This window comes from Pinus tabuliformis, chromosome 4_1 (assembly GCF_031772625.1).
Source record: "Pinus tabuliformis cultivar Carrire ecotype Pingquan chromosome 4_1, CPIR1, whole genome shotgun sequence".
Lineage (NCBI taxonomy): Eukaryota > Viridiplantae > Streptophyta > Pinopsida > Pinales > Pinaceae > Pinus > Pinus tabuliformis.
Window position 1 is genome coordinate 108,376,321 of NC_142303.1, and position 21,783 is coordinate 108,398,103.

At 38.6% G+C, this 21,783-nt stretch overlaps 1 protein-coding gene and 1 pseudogene across 1 annotated transcript; both read right to left on the reverse strand.

Moving 5' to 3' along the window:
- Positions 1–1,235: 1,235 nt before the first annotated feature.
- LOC149174454 (cinnamoyl-CoA reductase 1-like) lies at positions 1,236–1,727 on the reverse strand. The gene has a single exon (XM_089420856.1). The coding sequence runs from the start codon at positions 1,725–1,727 to the stop codon at positions 1,236–1,238; it is 492 nt and encodes a 163-aa protein (XP_089276982.1).
- Positions 1,673–20,126, reverse strand: LOC149174455 (phenylacetaldehyde reductase pseudogene; annotated as a pseudogene).
- Positions 20,127–21,783: the final 1,657 nt, after the last annotated feature.

Sequence of the window (21,783 nt, forward strand, 5' to 3'; positions counted from 1 at the left end):
TAGTTCTTATGAAACAAAGATAAAAATGTAAGTGGTGGAAACACAATTAAAAAGTATCCGTTGGGCTTATGGAGTCAAAATCGTTTCAGTATAACAATGATATCAACCTTACATAGAAGTGAGGACATTTAGATTTCAACCATTCAGAACACACCAGAAACATATAGGACAACACAGTTTATAAATATGTGAAGGAAATTAGAGCACAATTAGTGATTTCCAAGTAATCACACATCTATACCACTGCAAATACTAAGGAGAGGATAATACACAACATTCTGAATAGTAAGCTCCTTCTGATTCCTGAGAAGTAAAGTCAAGTCTTGTATTACTAAAACTAAGTCATATACATAGCACAATAGTTCCAATTTCTCTAAAATTTTCCAACCCTTGGTGCATTGCTCTCTCTCCTATATATAGAATTATTTACCAAGATGAGATTCCTCCTCCAGCATGAGGAGAACTTGAATTCTGCTTGCTATGACACCTATTCAGACTTTAACTAACTATTAAATGCAACAAATTGCTAACTAGAAGTTTTAGAAACCTAAGACAATTAGGAGTCTAACTCCACATTATGCTGGTAATGGAATTTATTACAATCAAATCTCGTTATCTAACAAGTGGTCTCCTTCAGTTTTAGCTTTGGTGGATGTTTAAAACTCCTTGCTGGCCCTTAATGTATCATCTCTTTATTGCTCCTGGAAAGTAGGAAACTTCCCCTATTTTTCTGCTTTCAGTCTCCACTAGGATATTTGAAATTAATTATCCCTGTTGTTCTTCTTCTTTGATTATACAAAAAATGTGTTAGAGTTCCACGTTATTTATGTGTTGTCGGCCTTTCCCATGTGTGAAGACAAAACCTCCTCTAAGCTGTCTGACATATCATGAACTGTAGTAACTGTGATCACTTTATAACAAAAAGTTTAGAGTTCATATATATGTTTCCTCCACCTGTTTTTCCCTTGTTGAATGTTGACACCTTTTAAATGATCCTTTGAAGAGATTCCTTTTCAAAAAGATTTCCCCTTGATTACCCAAAATTGGTCGGTTGAGTTTAATTATGCAGCTACAGCAGTTTCGTAGTGCGCTACGAAACTGCTGTGTAATTTTAAAAACACATCAGGAGTGGCCTCATGGAAGTACTCTAAAACTATTGAATTTCATAAACAGTGCTTCTATAATATTGTCGACTGATTTCTGATATCTTTGCCATTACCCCTCGCCAATTCATACTACGAGGTGGATCTGGGGGATGTAAAGTTGCAAGCAAAACAACAGTTGTGTAGATTTCTAGTTGTCGCACTGCTGTTTGTGCCAAGCCAAACTTTGCCTGGACCATTTCTTTCTTTTAAACTAGAAACTGAGTCTTTAATTACTTGCTCCATGGGTGTATAAACGAGGCCTAGGTCAACAAATTTCTTTGGAGGATTCTGAACTCGTAACAAACCAGGTTGTGTCACTTCAGTGAACCTGTGTATTTTATATTCAGGGTATAGTTTTGCCACCATCTCAGCAAAGTCACTCCATTGGTTTGTTGCTTCAATGCAAAGGTGCCTTCCTGATGCTGATGGGGTTTCATATAGTAATATATGTCCTTCCGCAACATCTTTTACATGTACACAGCCCATGTAAAAATTCTGATATCCTTCTGTGCCACCTTGAAGAAGCTGAAGAAACATGGCCATACTAGCATTAATGGCAGGAGGCAGAATCGGTCCCATCATAGTTCCTGGATTGATAACAACCACATCCAAACCAGTCTCTTTGGCAAAATCCCAAGCTGCTTTTTCAGCGAGTGTTTTTTATGCAGGATACCAAATCCTATTTTCTTTGCAGTAATCAAGATCAGTACAACAGTTCTCATCCTTCGGTAAATCTGCAGGCCAGTTCGGACTGGGAATAATTGCAGAGATTGAGGAGGTTAACACCAGACGTTTCACATTGGCTTTCTGCGCTGCTTGCAAGACATGCATGGTACCCTTAACTGCAGGATCCAAAAGCTGGGCTTGTGGGTTCTTGACTTCTTCGACAATACAAGGAGACGCTAAATGGAAAACACCAACAGACCCATTAATGGCAGTCTCGATAGAACCATAATCCAACAGGTCTATTTGAAACAATTCCAGTCTCTCCTTGGCTCCTTCCATGGCCTCTAAGTGCCTAGTCTCCTTCTCATTTCCGAGATCTTGAACAATTCCCCGCACAGAGTAACCTCGTTCTAGCAGCAAACGAACAACCCATGACCCGATGAATCCACTAGCTCCGGTCACACATACAGTTTCTTTGCTGAGCAACCTTTAGACAAAACTGTAGTGCAATAAGATAAAACCACCCAGAATAAACATACACTTCTTCCCAAATGAAATCTGTGATCAGCTAGCAGAAGAAAAGCATCGGGTATTGAATGAGATGTAAACCAACTCAATTCAGTCCAGAAATCATAAATTAAGACCAAGAATTAAAGGAAAGTAGTTCGCCCTCCTCTTCTGCTTTGTTTATCAAAAGCTGTGTTGAACTTATCGATAAGTTCGTTCATGGTACTGGAACAATTTGTGATCATAGCTAGGTAAGCCATCAACAGTGTATCGTTATATTCCATTAGAAAATCATCTTGAAACTTTGGGGATTCTATGGCAGGCAACCTTCTTAGAAGACTGGAAATTTGCCTCTTTGCATTACTGACAAGAAATGATAACGAACTCTAATACAGCTGTTAAGCATTTTTATGGCACTGTGAATTTCGATTAGATGTGCAGCCAATTGAGTAGCAGCTGAGCCTCCATCTAAGGATTTTAGGTGTGCAACATGATCAACAGAAATCCGCTCTGTCTCCACAGTCTCTATAGTGTAGTTTGACTTCACAAATATATGAGGAAAGTTGCCTCGCTTGATCTTCAAAGAATTTAAATTGAAAACCTATTAATTTGCTTCCCCTGTATGAACCCAAAGATCATCATGATTGTGAACACTCGGCTCCTTTTCGAAACTTGCAACCTGTGCGTACCAAGACACCTAATGACCTAATGATGAGGATAAGCGGTTGAATTGACAGGCAAAGTGTATGAGCTGATAACTGGTGATGTAGAAAGATAACGGATTTTGATAAATATGACAGCTGGGTGAAATTTGCTATGGATCATAATGAATCTCCGATTTCGTAGCACAACCAGTTCAACATTTGGGTTTTGCGCTACGAAATCACCTAGACAGGGTTTCTGCGCATAAGAACTTTGAAACGAGTTTCGACATATGATATTCATGTGAGATATGAGACCAATGATAGACTAAAGTAGAGAATTGACCCCTTTTGACATACCAACAAGACTCTTAACAAGACTCCTATTCAAACTCTTTAGACTCTAAAATAAGATGAAAATACTAGACCCAAAACTGACACTAACCCTTTGACAAATTTAAAAATTGATGTTCAGAATTTAAAATATTTTTTTTTAGGTGATAACACATCCCTAAGCTTAGGATGTTTGCTGCAATATCCTCTAAGTAACTAGATCACTATCCTGTTAACTACTTCTGTCTGGCCATTAGTTTGTAGATGAAAAGTTGTGCTTTTCTTTAGTTTGGTGTCCATCAGTTCCCATAGACTTGACCAAAACTTGCCCACAAATCGGGTGTCTCGATCAGATACAATGGAAGTGGGTAATCCAAAATGAACCCATACATGTTCAAAGAACAATTTTGAAGTTTGTTCAGTTGTGTTCTGTTTATTACAAGGTATCAAAATACACATCTTGCTGAACCTATCCACAACAACATATAGATAATCATGATATTTCCTAGATTTAGGCAGTCCTCCAACAAAATCCATGGAAACACTTTCCCAAGGGTGAGAAAGAACTAGTAATGGAGTGTACAAGCCTAGTTTTCTGTTGCTCGGCTTGCTTTTAGCACACATAGTACACCCTCTTACATATCTAGAAACTATCTCATTCATTTTTGGCCAATAACAAAACCTTTGCAGCTGTGCAACTATTTTACTTACCCCAAAGTGACCTGATATCAGAGAAGTGTGTGCTTCTCTAATTATCTTTACTCTCTCAGTTTGTGGAATTCAGAGTTTCCCACAATGGTATAAGTGTCGGTCCTTCACATGATAATCCAATTCTCCTACTCTTTTTCCTTGACTCAAAGTTGCATATACATCTTTAAAGTCTATATCTTGAGCATATTGTTCAATGTAGCTCTCATGTAGCACAGAATTATGCTTAAGTATAGTAGATGCATTTATAATGGGTCTAGATAACATGTCTGCAACTTTATTATGTATGCGCTTTTTATATTTGATGACTAAATGAAAATGTTGTAGAAAACCCATCCATATATAGTGTCTTGATTGCTGAAACTTAGTTTGGGAGTGTAGATATTGCAGTGGTTGATGATCAGTATGTATTACTGTCTCTTTGCCCATTAAGTAATGTTTCCACTTTTTCACACTCTGAACTAATGCATACAATTCTTTATCATATGTAGTATAGTTAACTACTGCAGGATTAAAAGTCTCATAATGATAACATATGGGTTTACTGTGCTGTGTCAACACTGCTCCCATCACATAGTCACTGGCATCTGTTTGGATCTCAAATGGTCTTTGCAGACCAGGATGTGCTAGTACAGGTGTTGTACTAATCTTTTATTTCAAGGTGTCGAAGGCTTTCTGATGTTTTCCTCCCCAATGAAACACCTTGTTCAATCCTATTAAAGCATGTAAGGGAGTTGCAATTGAGGAAAAGTTAGAAATGAACTTCCTCCAATATTGTGCTGCCCCTAAGAAGCTTCTCACTTTTGTAGTAGATTTGGGTTTAGGCTAGTTTACAATGACTGCCACCTTAGAGGGATCTATCTTCAATTCACCACCCCCTACTATATGACTTAAATAATTTAGAGATGTTTTGCCAAATTCACATTTTGAGAGTTAACATGAAGTTTTTCTCTTTTCAAAAAATCTAGTGTCTGCTTAACATGCTTTAAGTGTTCTTCCCACGTTTTACTAAAAATCAAAATGTCATCCAGATACACAATAACAAAATCATCAAGAAAAGGTTTGAGTACATCATTCATTAATCTCATGAAAGTAGCAGGAGAATTAGTTAAGCCAAAAGGCATAACTAGCCACTCATACAATCCCTACTTTGTTTTGAAAGCAGTCTTCCATGCATCTTGTTCTGCAACTCTGACCTGATGGTATCCACTGTGCAAGTCTATCTTGGTGAAATAAACAACTTCTTTCAATTGATCTAAGAGATCATCTATGCGAGGAAGGGGATAATGATTTTTGATTGTTATCTTATTCAGTGCTTGGTAATCAATGCACATTCTCCATGAGCCATCTTTCTTTCTCACCAAAACGATTGGTGACCCACATGGTGATGTGCTAGGCCTGATGAACCCCTTCTCGAGAAACTCCTGCACCTGCTTCTTGATTTCAGCATTCTCTAAAGAAGACAACCTGTACATTCCAATGTTAGGTAATGGAGCATCTTGCTGCAAAATAATATCATGTACTATTTCCTTTTTGGGTGGCAGATCTTTAGGTTCTTGAAACAAGATATCATACTCTGAAATAACCTTTTCTATATCAGCTTGCTATTTAGCATTTTAGCCCTCAAACACATTGGTTTTATCAGCTTTCTTTTCCTTTACAACCATTAGTAAGAATTGTTTGCATGAATTTATCATTATTTTCATATGCCCTAAGTTTATGAGAGTATAATTATTCTTGAGCTTATGAGCTCTTACAAAGTATACAATTCCATCTTTGACAAGTAGATACTTGTTCTTAGCTCTATAGAAAATAGCTTTCCTATAATACAAGTAAGGACTTCCTAAAACAGTTCCACATATATCCAAAGGAATTATGTCTAACTCAACCTCATCTACAAATGCTGACCCAAAAGAAAACTTGAGTTTGCACTGTCTAGTCACTTGTAGTTTTGCTTTATCATTCAACCATCCTAATGGGTATGGTTTCTTGTGAGGTGTAGTTGCTAATCCCAATTTCTTTACAATTGCTTCAAAAATTAGATTTAATTGTGAGCCACTATCAAAAAAAGTATCAATATTTTGATGTTTGGAAATAACTTGAATATGGAAAAGCTCATGTCTTTTTCTCTCATTTTCTTCATCAGTACTAGATTGTGCAGAATTACTAGTAGATGCTTCAAAATTATTGCCTTTTATACCTGTGGCTGCAATGGTTGTTTCATCTCCCAAGTCTGACCCCAAATCTTTCTGAATAGCTGCAGCAGTCTTCTTCTTCTTGCCCTCGAACTTCTTAGGTCTCAGCTCTGGATGCAGAATCCAACAGTGCTCATCATCATGCCCATCCTTTTTACAGTGACTGCATGAAGCTTTGCTTTTCTGTGCAGTGTTAGCCTTCCTTGCTTTCCACTTCTGCTTTCTTTTCTCCTTTCTCTTGCTTGCAATGGGTTGGGATGGTCCCCCAACTTCTGGATTTCCATTCTTTCCTCTAGCTTCTAGATGAGTAGCTTGTACAGATACCTCATCTATACTAGTGGGATTAAACATGAGGATGGTGTGTCTCATGTAGCTATGTAGACCACCAATGTACTTCAATAGAGTCTCTGGTGAGTCTAATGAGATTCCTAGAATCAATGCTTTCTTTCTAAATTCTTGAGTGTACCCTTGCACACTTTTCCCTTTCAACTGCCAAAGCGTTTGTCAACTCATCATGGTTTGTTGCATGTAGGCCAATGGATAGAACTGATTTTTGATTGCAGAAACAAATTCACTCTAGACAGAGATAGTCTTACCATGTCATTTCATATCATCTTGGGTTCTACCTTCCCACCAAACCAAGGCAGTGCCTCCAATGCATAGGCTTGCTAGCTGAATCTTGCTCTTGTCTGAATCGATGTTCTGTACTCTGCAATAAACATCAATTTGTCTAATCCAATTGTCCAACTTTTCTGCATTTAACTCTCCATCATATATAGGTAGATCAAATTTAACATCTAGTTTGATCAAAGATGCTTTCTTTTTGTTTTTAGGGCTATTAGGAGGTGTGAGAAAGCTTTCCTCCTTCCCTTTTCCTTTTGAATGGTCATGGAAGTGAGACTCATCTTCTCCTTTGTCTTGTTTAGAGGCTAATGAATCTTCATCCTTGTGTTTTCTAAAGTCCCTATAAATGTCCTCTACCATGGACTTTATGGCTAGGAAACTTTATATGAATTGAGGGTCTGGCCCCATTGAACCTTCCTCTGACATTGTCTTCCAAGGATAGACTCTCCCAATTTCAGAATTAGTTTCGACCAACTCTCCTTCTCCTAATTTGAGCTTTGATCTAGTGAGCATTCAATAGCTAAATCAACACAAGCTTGTCTAACCTTACATCCTAGAGCTCTGATACCATTTGATCTGAAAATCACCCTTGAGTGACCTCAATTAATTAATTAATTAATGAAGGTATTACAGACTCATGTGTTGGTGTGTGTCTATGTTATTTTAGGTAACAGATTGATCAGATTGCAAAATACACAGACACTTGGAAAATGGAAAACATTAGAAAAACATAGTAAGAAAATACAATAACACAACAATTAATAAGGAGTTCACCCTATCCTCTAGGGCTACATCTCTAGTCCAGCTCTCAGTGGTGGTATTCTTTTATTGTGTCTTTAAAGTAGAGAATTACAATGAGGAGCTCGAATTGAGTCTCCTGAAATAGAACAATGTTTTGTAGGGTGGTTCTTGGATCCCCCCAAGCCACTAGAGTACACAGACTCTTTTCCTTACTAGAACTTGACCTCTCTGGTCTTTAATGGGAGGAGCCCAATATGGTACTTGATTCCTGACATATCCTCTCGGGGATTGCTCGATTCTCCCTTATGTTGCAAGTCAGCTCGGCTCTCTGTCTTTCTACTATTTTCTTTATTGCTTTTTCTTTTCTCTGTCTTCATCTTCTTCTCTCTTGTTCTTCCTCTCGGTGTCCTCTTGTCTTTTCTATTCTTTGTTCATGGCTTTAAAGCCAATCGATCTCATGACTGTTTGATTCCCCTTCCACCTCTGTCGGTTCACCTGCTTCTATTCACTTGGAATTCCCTGTCTCTGAGTCATGGTTATCGGCTCACAGGGAGTGGCCACTTGTCCTCTCGTGAACTGCGCTAGCTCTTCCTCGTCGGTTCAGTTCTTTGGTTATGTTGGGAAATGACTCATCCACCACCTCAATGGTCAAATCATACCTCAAATCCTTATAGATCGCGGCTTAATCCCCTGTCAAATCCGGTTCTTTCATCAGGCACATTCTCAGCCATTAGATCTAGAGCCCCGAGATCTAACGTTATTTGCTCATTTTGTATGGTTGACTTGCTCAACCATTAGCGTGCGATGAGAGGTGATTTTATCTCTCCTCCACCTACCACGCGTTGGGTGATGAATGGAATCACTCATTTTTCTCCAAGTCCACTTACCACCTGTTATCACAAAATCATGTTCTGATGGCTGCTAATCAGTTAGACTTTATGTAACTATTTCAGACCAGACTCTTGGCTAAGGATTAGCCTCCCTAACCTGAGAGGGCTCTCTCAAAACAAACTACTGATTGTGATTAACACTAAGAGGGCTAACTCTTGAAATGAAAACTTAATAACATGCTGGCTGGACAGACAATATAAGATTTCTTCCATTGGGCTCATGGAGTCAAACACCATTCCAGTAAACTATGAACTACTCATTCATGGAAGTCAAGGCATATAATGTCTAAACACTCAAAACATTTCTCAAAGGAACCTCAACTCATAAATATGCACAGGAAATCTGAGCAACTAGGTGAATTCAGAGTGATTGCACATCTATGGAGCTGTAAAATATGAAAGATAAGACAAAACCACATACATCTTGAGAATTTGAACACAATATGAATCTTGAGAAGAAAAAGTAATCTATTATATTACTGCAACAAGTCTTTTACATAAGCAAATGTAAAACTCTGTTTTCAATAACATCCAACCCTCATTACATCAGATTTTTCTCTATATATAGGAAAACAAACTTAACTACTTTGAGTCTCCTCCTCTAGCATGAGGGGAGCTCGATCACTTATCATTAACTATCCTTATCTATTTTAAACAGACTCATTAAATACACAAAGTGTTGAGCTGTAATTACAAAGAATCCTAATCAAACTAAAACTCTAATTTCATCTCCTCGTAGCATGATTCTTTTCTTGATCTTTGACAGTTGTCTTCTGTTGGTTAGGCTGAGATGACTGAGCTACAGGTGCAAGGAACGCTGACTTTGGATACCTGAAGGCGCTGATGGATCATTTATCATTAGGATCAAAACCCCTATTTTTATGGTCCCTGTCTCCTACCATCCTCTGAAAATTAAGCAACATGTCCCAGCTCCTTTAATATCCCAAAACTTACGAGCCTCACCATACTTCAAATGCGTTGGAAGCTTCATGAATAGCCAGGTGTATGAACCAAAAAGATACTCCTCGTATGCCATTCTGCTAAACCCTAACTTGTCATAAAGTAGCTTTACACAAGTTTAACTTGAGACAAAAAATTTACTTTTACCAAAAGGTCATTCTCTGAATAGCCAAGATAGCCTTGACTGATATCTCTTTCATTACTTTGGCATTTCCTTCAAAAATCTGCTAACCTCACCATTAAACTGCTCATCTTCCTTATAAAACAGCACCTACAGCAGTTTCGTAGCGCGCTACGAAACTGCTGTTTTTGCTGAAACAGAGTATATTTGCCTTGAAACGTTTTTTGCTTAGACTCATGACTTCTTCAGACCCTTTCTACAGGTGTTAGGGACCTAGATGATTTCAAAATGATGGAGCTTAAACAAAATTTATCAAAACTTAGAAAGGCACCTTTCCCTTTAAATCAGTGAGCTAGTTTACCTAGCTTCTTCTTCAAATTGGTAACCTCCTTCTTCAAAGCTTTGTTTTCTGATCTCAGGCTCATGTTCAGCTTTCTTATGAGTTTTGCTTGCTTGAGGGCTGGTACCATCCACGAGTACACATCAAACACCGAGTCTACTTGACTCCCTAGGCTTTTGCTACCTTTTAATACAGCTCTTCTATAGTTGGCATATCGGACGACACGCTCCTTAGAAACATTCTTTACCTGGGCCACTTCCTCTTTTGTTGCTCCCGCTTGGTTCTTTATAGCTATGACATTTCCTCCTTGAGTAATAATAACCTTTTGGTTCTTGTCTTTATGCTTGGCTGCCTCTACTGTTTTGGTCAATACTTCAATTACCTCTGTTCTGGGCATTTTTACAGCTGCCTCTTCTTTATGCACTTTCTCAGCCTCTTTCATTTGTTTCCTTGTAACTGGCCTTCGTGGTTTGAACACATACTCTTCACTAGGTTCATCAAACCTTAACCTCTTCGAAGCCTTTGATTTTTTAGTGCTCTCTGGTGATGATTGGGTTAAGTCAATGTGCATTGGCTCAATATGCACTGGCTGATCCTGTTCAAACTCAATAGCCTCAAGCAAATCAGTTAAACTAGCCTTTGACATAGGACTTTCCTCAACAGCTATTGATTTGCCCTTCTCCTTGCTTAATTGACTTCTGGTCTTTACTCTTGATACCTTTTCAGCTCCACTTGATCCAGGTGCATCCTTCTTGTGCTTGACCTTCTCTTTTGATGATGGTTGAGGTGGCTCTTTGATAACCAAGGGCTTCACTGATTTCTTCAACTTGGTTTTGGTCTTCTTCTGATCTTTCACCTCCTTTCTAAGCTCAGCAAGAGTAGGTTCTTCAATTGACTCTTCTCTTTCCCTAACAGGCAATGGGGTGAGGCCTGTCTTACTCTGAAAGCCAGCCATAAAGATAAAGGAATCCCAATCCTTACCAATTTTCTGCAAACCATCCAGCACTAACAGCTTTACTAAACCATGGTGAAACAGTGATGTCTCACAGTCATCCTTCTTTAATTGAATTTTATCACACATCTTGCTGAGGCTACGGAACAAGTAGAATGGGATATCTATAGATGCTTTGCCTGTGAAATGCAACAACAGCTTAAAATGATAGGAGTAAACTTTATTATACCTCCCTTCACATGTTAAATACTTTTGGATGCATGTAAGGAGAAGTGCATAGTGTTCCTTCACATAATTCCTTGGCACAGCCTTTGTGAGATCTTTATTCACATAAGGGTCCTTCAAGAATTCCTTACAGGGGTTCATATCAAATTTGAAGTTTTTGAACCACTCCTGTCCTCCTCTCGGAATCTCAGTCACATTAGCAATAGCCTCTGGAGATACTGGGAATTCTAACATAGAAACTTTAGAATTTAAACCTGTAAAATTCAAGGCAAATGCTTTTGTTACCTCAGCATGCCCTCCCTGCAGCTTCTCACAAAATCTCCAGCAACCAGCATCCTTAAAAGCTTTTCTTACACCTTCATCCCTTAATGCAAGATCCAGTCCCTCCGGTTCTGTTCTTTGGCATCTTCCAGACCGATGCTCCTTTTTCTCCATTTCGCTTTAAACTCTTCCGCACAGAGAAACACCACCAGCTTCAACTCAAACAGCAGATTCAAACTTTGGAACGCAGGCTCGCTTGCAAATCAGGTTCTTTAAAAAAGAAACTCGGGCTCCTTTGCAATTTAATAGTCTTATCATCCAAGCGGGCAGTTCATGTATCATCAACAAACATCATAACACTACCATGCATTACAAAATCGTTTGAATGATTTCTATGTGCGTGGATATGAACCTATTGATGGAATAATGGCTCATACTCGCTTGGAAAGGATGCCAACTGACAATAAATGGACGGACACAATGACTCATCCCCCCAGACTTGGCATTTCAAGAAATTGCGCTGCAAAATCCCCGAATCCGCGATTTCGTAGCGCAGACAGTTATAAATTAACAAAATGTGCTACGAAATGGCTGGTTATTGACACGCTACGAAAAAGCTAAAACATCATTGCGATGCCAAATCAGCCAATCAAACTGCGCTGCGGAAATGCGAAAAGGACCAATGACGTAAACAAGATAAGACATGCCTTATTCAATCATGATGGATGATGACTAACGGTATTTGAAAATGATTCACATCAATATCTTTCTAAAACATGATCCTTAAGTAACAAACATAGGACAACAACTATTTGACACACATTTTTGGCAATGAAATTTTTTTGAGACAACATTATGTACATGGACTGTAGTTCTAGGTGATAACACCACCCAAGGGTGCCCCTGATATACTACCGGTTTTGGAGCACGGGTCTCGCCTTTAGCGCTTTCCGCACGGTTTTCTTGGCTTCCAGGCAACCGAGCACTTCGGGGCTTTCCTTCGTGAGGGTTTTTTCCTAGCAATGCGCGGTTAGCACATCAGAAATGGCCTCCTTTTTCTGATCCGGGCATCCCAAGTGTCAGTTTGGCCTCATGTGCAGTCTCCATGGGCCTCGGTCAGCGCGCTTTGACAAAGGTCCTCGTCGTTCCTCACTGGCTGCCAACTGCCACTGTTCAGAGGTCTTCCTGATCGCTCTGTGCTCTTAAATTCAAATTTTTGTCCTGAATTGATACAGTCATGGTGCTGTGATAATCTTCATGGATCCAATTTGGATCAATTACATTTACCCCTGCATTCCTTAAGTGGCTTGATTGGTAGGATATGGCCATCGCAAAGTATCCATATTCATGGATCGATTTCCATGGAGATCTAGACTTGATGTTACTAGTTGGAGCAGAGTGGGGTGATATAGGTAAATTGTTTGACCAAAGTGTTTTTTGATTTTAAAGTTTCTACATTTTTTTTGTGTTTTTTTATTATCTCTAAGACTAAAGAAAATCATTTTTTTATGTATGCAGACATTGGACCTGTTCAACTTGTGGGGCACCAACGAGTGGTAGGTGGGCCAACATAGAGACCTATTGGGAGAGCAGTTCTCTGAGACTTAGATTTAGCTGAGACACTGGCTGAACTATAGGACCACATAGAGGGTTTGACCCTAGGCATTCCGGATGTCCGGATCAAGGAGTTGCCTATGCAACTGTAGTGCCACACCATTGGTGTTCTGAGTCATTGGATGAGACTTTTACGCATGATAGCATAGGTTGTGACCTGTTATCATGAGCACCACTAGTCTACTTAGATGTTTTCTGCATACATTTTGAGTTTTCAGGTCAGATGACCAATTTTTGTCTTGGACACAAACTGTTTGTAAAAACTTTTTAAAACAACTATCTATTTTACTTTCAGAGTTTTATTATGGTTATGTGATGCAATCCTATTCAACTGATGATGTGAATTGAAAATATTTACTTTACATATGTCGCAAATGTATATTTAACACATAATTTGCTAGAGAATCAGTTAATGTGTTTAGATTTCTGGAAATATGCTGATATTGAATGAACTCAAAATACCTTTCCAAAATACGAACTCTAAGGAACATGTGATGAATTGTTGGGTTTCATATGCTATAAATGCCAATAAGTTGTAGTACAATGAGTTGTGAGTCCAGCCTAATGATTATTCGGCGTATGCCAAGTGAAATGGCATTAGAGAAAAGTTCAATCAACGTGCTATACACAGTGATATTGTTTGTTGATCGACCAATACAAATCCCTCTAAAACTCACTAACTCACCGCTTGGAGCGAAAATGGCCCATGCTGCAGAGGATACGTTCTGTGTACTACGACTAGCCCCATTGGCGTAACCAATAAATGGTTTTGAGAAGTTCAACATCTGCAACAAATGCAAAGTGGATTACTTAACCAAATAAGAACTCTAAAAGAAACACACACACACACATGCAATCAAAGAATATATACAATGAGTTTTACTACACTTAATTAAGCATAGTAACGTTTAAGGTATAACCCATTTCAGGGTTGTGACAATGGAATCCCATCATTGTCTACTAACACGTAGGCACCTTTCATCAAAACACACTTAATAATATAAGGGCCTATCCATAGCAGTTCAAATTTTCCTGCTCCAAGTTTATCAGACTCCTGATCGTAAAGCAAGACTAGGTCACCTTCTGAGAAGACATGAGGCTTGACATTTTTATCATATTTCACCTTAATACGTTTCTTATGTGCTTCGTTAGCCAATGCGACATCACGATGGGTTTCATCCAGATGGATTAACTCCAAGAAACATGCTTCTTCTTCAGAAGTGTCAGGTAGCAGGTCAATCGTGAGTTTGAGAGATGAGATTTCACATTGAATTGGTAAGACTACTTCCAAACCATACACCAACTGAAAGGGTGTGAATCCAGTCACATTTCTCACCGAGGTTTGATATGCCCACAGAGTCGAGTACAGGATTAAATGCCAATTTCTTTTATGAACTCCAATCATTCTTTGCAACATGCACTTAAGGACTTTGTTGATGGCCTCAACTTGTCCATTAGCTTGTAGGTAGTATGGAGTAGAACTATCATGTGACAGTCCTAACTTGGCGGTCAACTCAACCATCATGTGATTGCAAAAATGTGATCCATGATCTGTAACTATGGCTTGTGGTACACCAAACCTGGCAACCACATGGTTGAAGAAAAATAAAGCAGTCATTTCGCCACTATTGTTCAATGTTGGCATTGCCTCAGCCCATTTGGTAAAATAGTCAACAACAACTATAATATACCCATGCCCCCTGGCCGAGGTGGGGTTACATGTCATAAATTCAATGCCCCATTTGGCAAATGGGCCAACAACAACGACTGGATGCAATGGTGCAGGTGGTAATCTAGTTTTTCGGTCATATATCTGGCATGCATGACAACTTTTGATAGCAATAATTCAATCTTTGAATATGGTTGGCCAGAAGTAACCAGCATGGAGAATTCTCTATGCAATAGCATACCTAGATAAGTGTCCACCACAAGCACCTAAATGACATTCATTCAAAGCTTTCTCGACTTCCTCATGAGTGAGGCACCTACGTAAAATCATATCGACACCATGATGATAAAGCGTATCACCAATGATCAGATAATCTTTGGCTTGGTATCGGGTACGAAATTGTTCAAAGCAAGAGGTATTAGGCTAGAAAGCTTGGGATTGGAGATAGACTAGTATATATCCATACCACGGATCAGTTGACGAGATAAGAAAGAGAGACTCATCCAAGATTCATGCTTCTGATGTTCAATCATTAGAGGATGAGGGAAGGTCACAAAGTAACTTAGCGAAAACAAGAGATTTCTTTGATTTAGATTTGATGAATTCAAAATCAAACTCCCACAAAATAACTATCCATTTTGAATATTTTTCCCCCAGAAATTGATGTGACAAAATGTATGTCATAGGGTTGCAATTTGAAACAATTGTAGTTTTACAGAGGAGGATGTAATGACGAAATATCTGCACAGCTTGAATGGCTGCCAAAGCTAAATTTTCGACATAGGAATACTTACTTTCTATATCGTTGAGATGATGACTCAAGTAATAAATAGGATGTTCAGTTCCACTTTCTTCTTGGACTAAAACCATGTCAATGGTTGTATCTGCAGCCATGAGATACATATAATAGTCTTTTTGATAGTTTGGGGTATACATTAATGATGCTCTAATAAGGGAATCTTTAAGAGCATCAAAGGAAGCTTGCACAACCTAATCCCAATGGAAGGGTACCCATTTCTTTAATAGATGAGTAAAGCCTTTAGCCAATTTAGCATAGTTGGGAATGAACCTCCTCAGAAAGTTTGCCTTCCCTTGAAGTCTCTACAACTGTATTAATTGGATCAAGTCGAATTCGATCTTTTGAGACCATGAATCTAAGCAATTAATCAAAGTCGACACAAAACACACACTTGTGTGGATTGAGCCATATCTTGTAGTGTTGACACCATAAAAATATTGCTCTCAAATGTTGCGGGTGATCAGTCCGCTTTCGTGAATGAGCAGGCAAATCATCAAGATAAGGTTGAACAATGTGCTTGATGTCATGGAAGGAATAATTCATTGCCCTTTGAAATGTATCCCTTTCATTATTCAAACCAAAAGGTAACTTTCGATAAGCAAATGTGCCCCATGGACAAATAAAAGTTGTTTTAAATTGGTCCTGTGGGCAAATATTGATTTGATTGTAGCCAGAAAATCCATCCATAAATGAGAAGATTTCACATCCGGCACATTCGTCAATAATTTGGTCGATAAAGGGTGTAGGATAATTGTCTTTTGGACATGCTTGATTTACATCTCTATAATCGACACACACTCGAATTGTCCCTTGTTTTTTCATAACTGGAACAATGTTAGATACCCAATCAGTAAGAGGTACAGGGAAAATGAAGCCAGCACACAAAAGTTTTTCAACCTCTGCTTTAATGGCAATGACTTTCTTTGGATGAACAGGTCGAAGTCACTGTCGTACTAGTTTGACATCAGGGTACATTTTAATTTCATGTTCAACAATGCTTGAGTCAATTCCTAGTATCTCCTCGTAAGACCATGCAAAAATATCTATAAATTCACAAAAGAGAGCATGGTAATTATCAAGTTCCAGTGGAGAACAACATTTTCTGACATGAATGTTTTCTACAATGCTAGGCTTGGTCGAAATGTTTATAGAAATCGTTTCTTCTATGTTTGACAAATTAAGCTCAGAATCTATAGTATCTACTATAATAGAATTAAAAAAGAAATCAATGATTGATGGGTGGTTTAGCTATTTTGAATAATGTTTGATGTCATCTGGAAGATGGGAACAATGATGATAATATTCCCACAGTTTCTCTCCTATCATCATTGATTGGATGATTCCTTCATCCGTAGAATGTATACGTGAAAAAGGATCTTAAGAGGTACCATATTCTAACAACCTATCTACCCATACAAATGTTCAGTGTGGATTTGGGTTTGTCGCACAAGCCCGAAAGATTGATTGTTATTATGATTCAATGGGATTTAATGGCAACACCTCAAAGTTACTATCATTTTCAACTTGGTTGGTTATCCTCCTTAAATCAGATGAGGTGGAGGAAATCATGTTGCAAGTCTCTACTCTTTCCACTTCTGCCAAAATCAGATGGTGACGGTAGGGTAAAAGTTCCTATTAGGGAAGGATCTTTAAAGAGACCTACTCCAACACATTGAAGTGATAGCAGGTGTCCGTGTACTAATCGAATGCTTCCCGTAGCCTGTGAACTATTGGCAAAGAAGGCTAGTTTATCAATGACTATGATTCCACCCTTAAAAGGGAATGCAATAGTACGAAACTACATAGAAACCACAACAGCCATAGCATATACCCAAGGCCTTCCCAGTAAAATATTGTAATCAAGGGGTCCATCAACTACCTCAACTTCAACAATAACCATTTTACCCCCAAGTTTGATTTGCAGGTTACTCAAAATCCCACATGGAGTATATGTTCTTCCATCAAAAGCTTTCAACGTAGTTGGTGATTGTGACAACGATGGTGAACCAAGTGTTTTCCAGCAGCTCATGGACATAATGCAAGTAGATGCTCCCTCATCAATAATAGTTCGGTGAACATTCTTATTGAGAGCTTTTACTTGGATTACAAAAGCTAATTGCGCCAGTAACTGTGGTGAATATCCCACATGGTTAAAAACCACAATATTTGAATCAGTATGATCTATTATGCCTATTGCTGACAATGAAGCCTGGTTTTGGGAGGGATAGTTTTGCAACACCTCGAGTGTCGACATAGCAGAAGGCGATTGAGCAAGATCTTCCACTATGTTATAATTTTGAGCTGCTCGAGTTTGAGGGTTGAATGTCGATTTATGTACAACTCCCTTTGGTGGTTTTATTGTCAATTCAGGTACAATGGGTGGAACAACTTCAGATGAAGTCGAAGTCGAAGGATTAAGTTGATCAGTGGCCTGATTATTTGATGACGATGGATTTCCATAATATTTGTTTCTTGTTGACACCAAAACTTTGTTTTGTGGATTTGTAATGGATAACATGAGTACTTGGGATGTGGAAGCATGGTCTGTTGCAACCAAATGTGTCTCCGGGGTTGGAAACAGATCAGTAAACACTACCGATGTGTTTGAAGTCTTTAAAAGTTTAGAGACCTCAGAGCGATGTGGAAAATCCCTTGTAAAATGCTCATCATTACATATTGGACATGGATAACGAGGTTTCCTTGTTGAAGTAGAGGAATCACATGATTTCTCTGGAGGGGAATTTTCTTGTTTCTTTTTGGTCTTCCCCTTTTTCTTGCTCCCTAGTTTCTTTGGATTTTTGCCTTTGTCAGATGACATAGCATTAATCTCGGAGGAAAGAGTATTTTTTGATGCATTGGTAGTTTGATTGGAAACATCAAGAGTTTGACCAGATGGTCTTCCTGCTATTTTTGTGCTTGAAGAACTGATCACACCATCGCCGGCATGAGAGTCCTTACTCGATTGTGGAGGAGGAGGAGCAATGAATGTTGGTCGATGTGCATTGGGAATTTTATCATAAAGTGTGCCAAATTGTGTGTAAATCAAATCCAAGTATTGGGCATGAGCAATAACTTTCTCTTCTGTGACAACTCCACCTTTTGCCACATCCTCAGTGATTGATGGCAACAAGGATTTTATGAATCACTAAGCTAAACGCTGATCAAGAACATATGTCTTAACCATTCAACAACGACGCTGCCAGTCATGAATATGATCTGATATATGGTTAACAATATTCTGTTTAAAGTTGGTTAGGAGTTCTGTTCCAGTCTCGTATCTGATAGGTAACTAGAAGTGGGTCAAAAATGTAGTGGCTAAAGTGGTGAAGTTATCAAAAGAAGCTCTTAGTAATTCAATGTACCAATTAGCAGCTAGACTAGTAAGTGGTCTCTGGAAAAGACGAAGTCTGACCAAGTTTTTATTTAAGAAGTTTGATGAACACCACAAATGAAGGTTCATAACATGATTTGATGGGTTTTCTCCACGATTTCTGTTAAATTTTGGAATGTTAGATGGTAACTTATGTGGAATTACTGGACACCAAGGTGCATATAAGATTGGATCATTAGTGAGCTGATTTAAATCTAGTAATTCTAAAGTTGCTACAAATGGAAACTATTGATTCAAGTCAGGTTAAGCATACCCGGGATATGATGGAATTTCCTGAGAAATAGGTCTTTGCATACCGACATAGGGCATCTACATTTGGTAACCTTGGTATGGTTGTTGAAAAAAACCAGTATAAGGTGGTTGTTGATAACCAGGTTGAATGTGTGGTTGTCCATAACCTGCAAAGCCTTGTTGACCAAGACCTCAGTAAGCTTGAGATTGACCAAAACCAGGTTGAGCTTGTGGAACAAATCCAAACTGGGGTTGGAATTGCTGGAATTGGGGTTGTTGAAATTGAGGCTGCCATGGTTGTTGAATCAACTGTTGTTGTTGTTGGTACAACTGTTTTTGATTTAATGGTTGTTGCTGTCTAGCAATGAAAGGTTGGCCAGGTTGTGAATAAACTATACCAGTGTAAGCTTGGGTTAGTCCAGATAAGGGTATACTAACCTGAGGTTGTTGTTGAACTCCAGAAACAAGTGGTTGTTGTACAACAACTTGAGGAACTTGAACTTCTTGACTTAAAACTTGTGATTGCAAGGTAGAAGGATCAAGTTGTACTAGTTGAGATACAAAAGTTTGAACTTATGACTCTAGTACAATAGTAACAACAGGTGTAGTGGGAATAGCTGACACAGTTTGCATTGATTGTGTTGGATACACAAACCTTGTTTGAACTGGCATTGTTGGTTGCCATTGACAAACTCTAATTCCAAATTGACCTGAATACTGTGGGATATTACCATATGATAGTCCCCCGGAATAAGGAGGATATGGTGAATAAGCATATTGCTCTCCATATGGTGGAAATCTAGTATTTAATGGATACATAGGTCTTTGTTGACCAGATTGCCCAGCTTGATACTGATATGCAGGATCAAACTGTTGAGTTCTCATTAGATATGAACCAGGTAAAATTCTGGTTGAGGACACTGGTGATGACCATGGTGTAGAAGCAACCCCTGAGTGGGTTCTAGACAATGATTGGTAACCAACCAGGATGGACGATTCACCATACAGGTGCGACTCAGCTGGAGTAGAAAGCATTAAAGAGGTTACAACAGAAGATTCTACTGCAATTGCATTAGATGATACAGTCTGAGATGTTGACGGTTGTTCAGCCATAGTTAACTATCCCAAATGTTGTCCTAAAGTATCGACGGGTACTTGAAAAGAAGCAGGAACAAATGAAGCAAAAAAATCAGGAGTATTAGGGTAAAGATAAAGCCCAATTCCAAAATGAAATGGGGTTCCAGGTGTGGAATCTTCTTCCAATTCCTCCTCTATAGCAATTAAACCTGGTGGAAGAACTTCACCGCCAAGTCCGTAAAAGATCTCTGGTGTTGATGAAGTTGAAGTTTCAATAGTTACTAATGTATGAGGGGTAACTAGTTGATCGTCTTAAGGTAAAGTAACAACATCTGAATGTTCAAATTCGAAGTCCAGACGTTCAGGTAAATGAACAACAGTTTCAGAAAGAGGATTCTGAACAACTTCAGGTTCATATGTAACTTCTGTTTGAACTGTGATAGATTCTGGATTAACTTCTGGTTGAACTAATTCAAGTTCAGAAGTACTTTCTTATTGAACAATTTCAAGTTGAGGATCAACTTGTTATTGAACAACTTTAGTTACCGTTTCACTAGGATCAGTGATAATGTCCTCAGGTAAGTGTGAAACTTCTCCTTCAGGAATATATGTACTAGAAATAGTTGGAGTAACTGGAGTCTCTGTACTTACCGAAATAGATGATTTAGGTAACTCAAATGAAGAACTAGGAGTTCTTGATGTACTAGACTCAGTTAAGTAAGATTGCTTTGCCAGAATTGGTGTCGTTTCGGGAGGTAAAGGAGGTTTTCTCTCTATTCTCCACAAACGACGGGGTATGGTTTGATGTTCCTCCACGATTGTTGATTAATTTTATTATCAAAAAAGAAATAAACAAAAAAGGGTATCCTAGGCAAAAGGTTTACCAAGCAACTGTGAACTGCAAAATACCTCCTGGAGAACCAAGAAGTATGGGCAGGAAATCTCCCCGAATGTTGTGTTTGGTGTATCACAGTTTACAAGGTGGCCAACTCGGTTACTTAAGGAAGGATAGCAACCTACAGTTTTCCTCCCATATATACCCGAGGGTACGTGGAGGCCCAATCCGTATAAGCACTGTCTAATGCAAAACCGCATAATGAGAGCATTCCCATATACTTTATGTACTGTAACATCGCCCTATATACTCAAAGGTACGTGGATGAGCTACGATATACTCATGTACATGGAATGAGTTATCACACTTGGGATGTATTGCAGACAAGTTAGCAACAACTACTTTGATTTACGACACCGAAACATGCCTCTAGCCTAGAACCACTAAATGTTCTCGTTAATGACAATGCTCCATTAGGTAAATTGATGTTTATTTTAAGTTGATCTTTCTTAGGAATTTTCCTTTCAAGTTCACCACGTGATGTATTCTGAAATTCCTAGGAATGCAACTATCATGATAAGCATTTTTTCCATTCAATTTAACGATGAAAATCCTAGCTACTTAGGGATAGAGCAATCAGATTTCTTTTGATCAAAGAGCAAAGAGCACAATCTAAATGCAAATTCCCTACACTATTCCTATTAGCACACACAAACTTTTTCAATGCAACATGCATGTATTTCTTTTCGATTTCCCTTAATGTGAATGAACAAAAAGGAAAACTAATGCTCAATCGATCAATAAACTCTTTTCATAAAAATGATGCTTTTGCGACAATTTATTTTCAAGGAAAGGAAG

What these genes read in the sequence shown, in the direction of transcription:
- LOC149174454 (XM_089420856.1), bottom strand. Translation starts at nt 1,727, where the DNA reads ATGATGGGACCGATTCTGCCTCCTGCCATTAATGCTAGTATGGCCATG.